Source organism: Coptis chinensis, chromosome 2 (genome assembly GCF_015680905.1).
Source record: "Coptis chinensis isolate HL-2020 chromosome 2, ASM1568090v1, whole genome shotgun sequence".
Taxonomy (NCBI): Eukaryota; Viridiplantae; Streptophyta; class Magnoliopsida; order Ranunculales; family Ranunculaceae; genus Coptis; species Coptis chinensis.
In genome coordinates this window covers 9,749,892-9,759,959 of record NC_141457.1, presented here as the reverse complement: position 1 = coordinate 9,759,959, position 10,068 = coordinate 9,749,892, and the positions used below count along the sequence as shown (strand labels likewise).

The window sequence follows — 10,068 nt, the reverse complement described above, 5'->3', positions numbered from 1 at the left end:
TGCTTCCGGACATGATGTTCAATTGTCCATTTGACCCATAAAGAGTCCTCATAGCTGGCTATCTTGAACACCAGGCCACAGTAAGCTGCCTTATTCCACATGCTAGGGTCCACAATTCCCAATCCTCCCTGTTCTTTATCCATTCTAGTGAGGGTGTGACTAGCATGGTGCATCTTCGGTGTCATGTCTGGCCCTGCCCATAGGAATCTATTACAAAGCTTAGCAATATCTCACAAAGTTTTTTTGGGTAAAACAAACGTTCGAGCCCAGTAAACATGAAGAGAGGATAGGACTGACTGAATCAATTGGAGCCTTCCCGCATGAGAGAGCGACTTATTCTTCCAATTAGAAATCTTCTTGGTGACCATTTCCGTCAGTGGCAGGCATTCTTTAATACCCATTCTTGCTGCAGTGAGAGGCAATCCTAGGTAAGTTACAGGGGGCTGTACCAGCTGCACTTCCAAAATATCCGCCAGTTCCTGTGCCTCGTGATTACTCATACTTCCAACAAGGAGGGTCGTCTTCTGTCTACTTAGCTTCAGACCAGTGCACGCAGAGAAATCATCAATAGTCTTCTTCACTGCTCTCACTGTCTTTTCATCCCCTTTACAGAACACCAAGACGTCATCGGCAAAACACAGATGCGTAATGTCAAGTTTCTTACATTTATAGTGGTAAGAAATTTCTTTCGCCATAACACTGATTCAGCATTCCACCAAGTACCTCCATGACAAGGACAAACAAGTACGGTGATATAGGATCCCCTTGTCGGAGGCCCCTACAGCCAGCAAAGTAACCCTGTGGTGTACCATTAACTATAATAGAATAGAATGGTGAGGAATAACACATCTTTGTCCACTCAATGAACTTCTCATGGAATCTGAATCTCGCCATTACTATCTCAATAGTCTGCCAGCTGACTGTATCATATGCTTTGGTAATATCAATCTTGATTGAGCATCTTTTAGTCCCGTGTGCCCGGTTATAGCTTCTGATAAGCTCATGAGCCAACAGGAGGTTATCTTGGATCGATCTGCCAGGGATGAAAGCCGATTGTTGCATGGAGATGATGTCAGGCATATACGGCTTCATTTTGTTCGTGAGGAGCTTAGATACACACTTATAGATGACATTGCAGCAGGCAATAGGTCTGAATTCTTCTACTCTTGAGGGAGTTGCACATTTAGGGATGAGGCTGATGTGGGTAGAATTGACTCCTCTATTAATTGTCTTCACTGCAAACACCGAAGTAACAGCTTTAACAAACTCCGCCTTCACATGCTGCCAGTTCTTTTTGAAGAAAAATGCATTGAACCCATCGTGCCCACAGGGCCTTATTATCTTCCATCTCAAACAAAGCTAGTTGTACTTCTGCTTCAGAAAAATCCAGCACCATAAGTTCTGCCTCGTGTGTAGTGAGCACTCTTGGGAAGTGGAGCTCCTCTATACTTGCCGCATCACATAGAACCGAGGCAGTTTGCCCCAACAACCCTTTGTAATAATCTACAAATGCTTCTGATACTCCCACCTGTCCCTCCCTCCTAAGTCCAGTAGAGTCCTGAATAGCCCATATAAGATTCCTGCCTTTTCTCTCTTTGAGCGTCTTGTGGAAATATTCAGTGCATTTATCCCCGTACTTCATCCAATCACATTTTGTTCTATGTCGGAGGTCCTCCCCTTCCATGATAATAAGCTGACAAAGAGTGGTTCTGGCTTCCTTCTCCCGTATGCTTAATAGTCTATCCATTGGATTGCTTTGTTGATCTTTCTGTATGCTCTTGAGCTCTTTTCTTGCTGCTTTTGTCTTCTCAGATAAATCCGAACAGAAGAATTTTGCCCACCCTTTTAGCTTACTCTTTAGATTCTTCAGTTTTTGGGTGAGGACGAACATGGGGCACCCAAACACTGCTTCATTCCAGCTTGCCAGAACCGTGCCCAAAAAATCAGGATGCAGAACCCAAAAATTGCTGAACCTGAAAGGGAGACTTACAGAGACATTATTCAATATAGAGATAATAATGGGTGAGTGGTCAGACGTGCCTGGGGGCAAAAAATCAGCAAATGAGAACGGCAAAGACGAGCTCCAAGAGCAGTTTACCATGCACCTATCTATCTTAGACCACTTTCTGGAAAAGTTAGTCCAAGTGTAGAACCCCCCTGTAGCTTTAATATCATACAGTTCAGCTTGAACTAGGCAGTCCGAAAAAGGCCCTATCTCCCGGGCATGCACCGCCTCCCCTCCAATACGTTCAAAGGAGTACAATACATTGTTAAAGTCCCCTGCAACACACCACTCCCCCTTAAGTCCAGAGTGAATAGAGCAAATATCTCTCCATAATCTCAGTCTGTCAGCACTTGAGTTGCTAGCATATACCACAATTAAGAAGAACGATTGCATAGTAGGTAACAACTCAACCTTGCTGTGAATTAGTTGCTCCGTTTCCATAATTTTCACCAAGGAAATAATGCCCGGATCCCATGATAGCCATACTCGACCACTTGAATTACTAGTATAGTTATGAACAAAGGCCCATGAAGGGCAACAGAGGCTACTAAGAGCCTGGAACTTCTCAATCTTGACTTTTGTTTCCAACATACCAAAAATGCACAATTTATTCTCATTTCTAAATTTATTCATATATCTAGCTTTATTATTGTCATTAAGCCCTTGCACATTCCAAATAGCTATCTTTGTCATTACTATTGTTTGTGTTTCCCTTTCCTACTCGAGCCCTTTTTCTTTCCCTTTCCATTCTTCCGGGCCATCCCCGCTTTGTGACCGTGTTATAACTTGAAGGGGAAGCACAGCTGCAGAGGCTGCTTGCTGTGGCTGCTCGTCATTAAAGAGCTCCGTTTCTGGTTCAGAAAGGTCATCATCAATGATTCCTTCTTCCAACACTGTTGCTTCGTAACCCACTTGCTCATCCTGAAACTACAGTTCTTCAGCTGTTGCCGGGATTTCCCTGTGGATGATCACTGCAGTACTCTGTACATTATCCTCTGCTGTGTTTTGGAGGATGGCAAATCTACCTCCACTAACATCCAATGGAGCTGCCTCTGGGTTACTGAATCTAATCTTGAAAAAGCTATGGTAGTCAATTCTGCATAAAAATGTGAAGTATTCGGTATGGGTTTGATTACTTAAAGAAACTGGTGCATAGCAAGGTTTGCATACTAGTATTTAATACAAGAGGAGAGAGAGAAACTAACACATGAAATTTAGTATTTTAGTAAGGTCCGTTTGAGAGCCTAGCTATATATATATATATATTATCGAATTTTTTGATATATCGATATATATCGACCGATATATCCGATATAGATTGTTGATTTTGACCAATCTTTGAACGATTTTTATTAATATATCAACGATATTTATAATATTTTCTGATATATCGACATACAAAACAAAATTTTGACCGATCAACAAGGATATATATCCACCGATATATCGATATATCTGATATATATCGGATTTTGGGAGGACTGATATATCGCCCAACATCAAAATATTTGGCCTTGATTCTAAGAGCATCTTTAAGGCCCTGTTTGGCAGCATGAATTGCCCAACCTATAGAAGGAATAAGGCCCTGTATACAAGGTCGAAGTGTTTGGTCTGGTCCATTTTATGAATTAGGGCCACAACTAATGACTAGGGAATAAACCGGGTAAATTGTGAAACCAGAAAAAACGTGTATAGTGGATCTTTAGGTTTAGGTGAGATACCGTAATCCTTGTTAGCAATTCGCCGAATTATTCGCAAATAATTCGCGAATCGAATTTTTGAAGGGCAATACGTATAATACTTCCGAATGTTTAGAAGATTCGGAATAATTCACAATTTTTTGCCTTGAAACGAATAATACGGTTTTTGAAACGAATAATATGGTTTTTGGTGAATTTTTCAAAAATTCGGCTAAAAAAAAATGAAAATTCGGTTACGCTTTTGTTATTTCTTATGTACTTTATGCCCTCATTCTTACTTTAAGTCCCCACTCTTACATTCTTAGTGATAAATTAATCTAAAAACTCTACTTTTATACTTTTTGGGCAATATTTAAATTGTCATGCCATGGTGTGTGTATTTTGATGTTTTAACTGTAATTTCAATCCAATAACATATAAATGAAAGTACCTATATGAACCGTTCAATTGGTTTAAATGTTTTCGTAGCTAAATTGCTTGAATATGTTTGTTATGTTGTAAATAATGACAAAACAGGGGTAAGGGACCTCTCAAAAATCCTGCTTGCCTTTCAAAAAAAAAAAAATAATGACAACTATTATTAATATTTACTAACATAATATCACAAACTTTTTACTTCTGAATTTTTGCAACCAAACATTTAAAACAAGTATTAATTAAACACCGCATAATTGATGTATTGCGAATTTTTGACTTAATATTTGACCTTATTGTTTTTATGAGCCATCGAATAATTCTTGAATTATTTCTGTACCGAATTTTTGCCGTATCCCGAATTGCTAACAAGGACCGTAATACATGAGAAAAATACAGGAGAGAGAAAACCTCTTTTTATTCATTCGAGTTATCAGCCTTCTTCTTCACCCACTCATTTTTTTCTTTGACAAATTCCTCTCTTCACCTTTCCAAATTAAAATTACAAATCAGAAACATGAGGAGCAAAAAAAAAAAAACGGTCTATGGCTTTTTTCTTCACCGTCTCCATTCCAATTGACCGACCACCACTTTGATCCATCCATGAAATTATGTTGAATTGAAGTTTGGTTTTTCTTTTTGAAGTTACTGATATGGGTTTTCTTTGGTCGACTTGTGTGTGTTTTTTTTTTGGGATTTTTATTCCATTGGAAGAGTTGGGGGGGGGAGGGGGCACTCCAAAGAAAAAGGGACCAAATAGTTTCTAGAGTAATTACTTTTGGAGTATCCACCACTTGTTTTCCATACCCTAAACACGATCAAGTACTACCGAATTTCACATGGCCAAACAGAGCCTAATGGTGAGACCAAATGAATACCAAACACCAAATTCTTGAAAATTTGGTAAAAACCATCTTCAATGGTAAGACCAAATAAAAAAAACATAAAAAAAAAAACACCAAACTAAACACCAAATCGGCTTCAATTTGGTGTTTGCTTTGGTGTTGTATCAAATGTACGTCGCAGTTTATCCAAAAGCACGTGGTTTTTCGAACACCGTGTGGACTTTTATTGAATTATGGGCTCTTACGATGCGGTTTTCTGAAAGCAGTGTGGGCTTCAAAATAACATGGGCTTTGGGCTAAATTGTATGACGCGGTGTCTGAAACACCGCGTGGGTTTTGGGATAAATAGTGGGCTTTCTGGCGTGGTGTTTCGAAAGCTGCGTTGGCTATTCTAGCACGGTTTATCCAAAACAACGTAGTTTGGTGTCAAATTTTTTATGTCTGGGCTGAACATATTTGGTGTTTTTGAGGTCTCACCATTAAAGATGCTCTAAGTTTCCAACACACAAACACTGGCACGAATCCATCACTCAATTCACTCTCATCCCACTTACCAAACCAAAACAAAGAGTGGGCTTTTTCCAAAACTCGAATTCTTAACACTTATGAGCAGTGTTCTAAAAATCGGTCTAGGCAGCTGCCTAGGCGGTCTCTTGGCGTTAGGCGGTGCCCAACCGACTCGCCTAGGCCCAAGTCATTTAAAAAAACGGTGGACCGATTAGGCGGGCTAGGCAGACTAATCAGCCTCTAGGCGGTCCAGTCAAGTTTTTTTTTTTTTTTTTTTGAATAAGTAAATGTCAAAAATTAAACACCCGTGTAGGCTTAAGATTTGAATGAGTTTAAAAGACAAAAGTCTAATGTAAATTATATGCCTCTATAAAAGAGCATGTTTTTATATGAAAGTCGATATTTTTCAACTATTATGCATTTTTGTAATAAGTATCTTTGTTTGTATTTATTTTTTGATTTATGGTAAATGATTTTTTTCATTTCTTGTAGTATAGGTGTGTATTACTATATATATTATAAGATATATTAGGGGGAAAAAAACCGTCTAGTGCCTAGACGTAGAAGGCCTAGGCACTAGGCGCTCTTCCACCGCCTGACTACCACCTAGCATTTTTTAGAACACTGACTTGTGAGTTATGACAAAGTTTTCCGCGGTTTTTCAGTAAAAACTAACTAACACCTTTACAAAATTACAAGTATCTTCACTGTCTCATGGTGTAATTGCTGTCATTCCAGAACAAACTTCATACTGTCTCTTGGTGTAATTGTTGTCATTCCAGAACAAGTACGTCAGATTCAAGCAACTTCAATCTTCCACCATGACTTCAATCAGGGTTTCGTTCCTACTGCCTCCATACAAGTATAAGACTATAAGATGTCCTTCACCAAAAAAAAGTATAAGACTATAAGATGTCGTTCTTGCTGATTGATATGATGTCATTATCTGCTTCCGTGACAGTTCAAAAGAATGTATGAAGGATACTCAATCAGATCAATCTGATCAAGAAGTTTTACTCCACCAAAGTTGAAAACTGTGGGAGTGTGACTAAAGTGTTTGGTAAGCGTTAAACCAACAACAATACCCAGGCCGGCTCAACCCAAATTGAGGTCTTAGACGAAAATCAGATGTGAGGCTTTTGTCAAGCCAAAAAAATGATGTGATAGGCTCTTTCTCTCTAACCTTTCGGCTCTAGGATTAATTGAAAAAAATTATCAATCTAGCAGCATATTCGTAACAAAGAAACAAAAACTAAAATGACGACCACTAAAATTGAAACACAATAAGAGATTGAAAATGAATATAACACTATTTTCATTTTGTTTATGAATAAAAAAATATAGCACTATATAGCAGTATGTAGAAGATAGAAGGACAGAGAGTATCTTTACTATTTACTCTCACTAGTTTTTGAGCCCGTTCAACGGACGGGATCGCTTTCATGTACGTATTAATGTGGAGTTATCTATGAGTAGATAAATATCCATAGCATTTACTTAATTATTAATATAAAGAACGACAAATAGGTTGATCTCAAATTTGGCAATGAGCATATGACATCAAATTAAACAAATAAGATGCAACCTGGTAATTGATGTGTGTCATTTGTTGCAATAGATTGTTCTTAATGACTCAAAACATATGTGGTGAATAATAAGCAATTATTTTAAACATTTGAAAATTGATAGTATGATAGCATGTTGCAGTTTGGGAGCGTTGTTGCAGTGGAAATAATATAGCGACAATCACATTGTGACGGGATATCACATGAATTCCAATTGTGAACTCCATGAATTTTTTTGAGATGTTTTGTTTCTTCTTAGTAAGTCCAGTTCTGTGAAAATCATAATTTATAACTCGGCATTTCAAATATATCTCACTTATTATAATTTGTATTATGAAGTTAGATACTCCAAGGATTATAGGAAAAATACTACATTAGTTTTTTGCATTCAAGTAATTATGCAGTAAAACAATAATTTTTTTACAGACAAAAAATAAGGCAATTGGATATCTGACATAGCCATTGAATAAGCTCTTATTATGAATAATGAACTTGATCGGCTTGTAAACTTTTGCAAATTGAGTTCTCAGCTTTATAACCTTCTTCGCATGATCTGATTTAAGAACAATGAGTGAGTACTTCTTTTGAATTCTCGGGGTCATTTCCTAATTTTGCTTCCCCGAGCCACCATGTAATTGAGGACATTGAGGGCGTCGACTTCATTTACATTTGAATTCCGAATGTGGTATATCAGAGTTCGATATTAAAGACTATTACTTCATTCTTTCTAATGAACGTAGCACTTTTTCAACTTTAGTAAAGGAAAGAAACTACATATTTGAACGCCACATTTGAGTTACAATGCACCTTATTAAGAAAAAAAAAATTAACATGCTCGTGGTAGTTGCTACATTGTGCAACATTTTGTGTTATATTTTATATTACGATGTAGGCAAACCTTAGCAAGAGGAGGAAGTGTTTTGTACTACAATATGCTTTGAAGATAATCTTTATATATGATGTATGTGAATTAAGAATAATAAATAGTTGGAAGAAGAAGAATAATTGGTGAGATTAGAATTAGAAGTGAAGAAATAAACGGAAACCCATTCATTCTATGATTAAATATGATATTTTGTTAGTTGTTCCACCAGATTTTCGAACGCGTTATCATTTTCTTCAAGCCTGTCTTTCCCATACGCCGTTTCATGATCAACGGTTTGAAAGATAATCTGCATTCTTGAAAAGCCCAAAGTCTTCTAATTATGTATGTATTTTACGAAAGCCCAAACTTTGGCCCATAGTCGTATCCTTGGTCAGAGTATTATTTATTAAGAATTTTTTGTTCATGTATAAACTTGCGCCCAAAGTCTTTCAATTATGTATGTATATTTACAAATGCCCAAACTGTGGCCCATAGTCGTGTCCTTGGTCAGAGTATTATTTATTAAGAACTTTTTGTTTATGTATAAACTTGCACTTACATACTAAATCGTCAAGTTGTGATGGAAGAAGAATCAACGCATTGGAACGATAAAATTCGTATTAACCGAACTATTATTTATTTGCTACTATTTATCAACGTATGTGGAGTTGATAGTGAAAACGAACAACGTATCTAGCAAAAAAAAATGTACGAACAATGTGAAAAACCCATAGTCTTCTAATTATATATGTATTTTACGAAAGACCAAACTTTGGCCCATAGTCCATTAATCTGTTAAACTTTTAAAGTTGTTTGGGCCTCATTGTTTATTTTTTGAAAAAGCCCAACTTTTTGTTCATGTATAAACTTGCACTTACATGCTAAATCGTTAAGTTGTGATGGAAGAAGAATCAACGAATTGGAACGATAAAATTCCTATTAATCGAACTATTATTTATCTGGTACTATTTATCAATGTATGTGGGGTTTATTGTGAAAACGAATATCGTATCTAGCAAAAAAAATGTACGAACAACGTGAAAAACCTAAAGTCTTCTAATTATGTATGTATTTTACGAAAGTCCAAACTTTGGCCCATAATCGTGTCCTTGGTCAGAGTATTATTTATTAAACAAAATATAAAATAAAATTGAACTGCAAGTTAATTAATTATCTATATAAACAAATTTTCCAAAATATTTCACTGTTCTTTGAATATAATCCTAATTAGCAATTCTATAAAGATGTTCTAAACCATTGATGTTACATGGTAAGTAAGGCTCTTTCCACCTCCAATTGGAATCAAAACAAATTAAAAGCATCATATGCACTCATTATTGCGTTGATCAGCTCTTGATAGGTTTTCTAAAAGCTTTCTCCGACTTAAAGAGGAGAAGTGCCCATTTTTAGAGGAAGCCTTCTACAAAGAAATATTATTAATAGCAATTCAAGAAGGTTGTTGTTACTACAATATAATGAAAGTAGATTATAAATATGTCTCCCTACAAATATTTGGTAAATTTTATTGATAGAACTTACATTGATAATTCACTGCTGTACCTCAACAGCTTATGTTCATATCCTCCGGTTGCCTCCATAATTTGTTAATCTCTGCCTCATTATATAATTTTTTACGTGTTGAAAACCATGCTCATGGATAATAACGTTGGCTTATGAGTGCCAAACTAAATTAAACAATCTACACAAACTTGAGTCCAAATACCAATTTTTTTTTTAAAAGGAAAAAGAAAAAGAAAAAGAAAAAACAAAACCCCAACTTTTAAAATTGCATAGAAATAAAATTGTAAGAAGCTTCTAACAATATGCTATGATACAGAACTCCAACTTTTAAAATTGCATAGAAATAAAATGGTAAGAAGGTTCTAAGCAATCATGAACAATATGCTAAAATAGTAGCTTCAAAGAAGAAGATACTCTACTACTAAAGGCCGGCCGGATCAGAACAAAGATAATGAGTTAATATCATGGATCGAATGTGCATAGAATCACATCCTAATTCACAAATTAAAACCTATTAAAATAAAAAGACATAAGGTTGCCCAGTTAATTGATGTAATTACCTTACGTAAGTATTTTCCTAACTATCCATAGCCAACCATTTATATATTCCCCTTAGTAGCTCTGCTAACGGAGTCATCATCATTCA

The 10,068-nt window shown here is 36.4% G+C and overlaps 1 protein-coding gene across 1 annotated transcript; it reads right to left on the bottom strand.

Moving 5' to 3' along the window:
• Nucleotides 1–1,258: 1,258 nt before the first annotated feature.
• On the bottom strand, nucleotides 1,259–2,698 carry LOC147514776 (uncharacterized). Its single transcript, XM_086592682.1, has one exon. The coding sequence runs from the start codon at nucleotides 2,696–2,698 to the stop codon at nucleotides 1,259–1,261; it is 1,440 nt and encodes a 479-aa protein (XP_086448808.1).
• Nucleotides 2,699–10,068: the final 7,370 nt, after the last annotated feature.

Excerpts from the sequence above, each read along its gene's own strand:
- LOC147514776 (XM_086592682.1), bottom strand. The coding sequence starts at position 2,698 with ATGACAAAGATAGCTATTTGGAATGTGCAAGGGCTTAATGACAATAAT.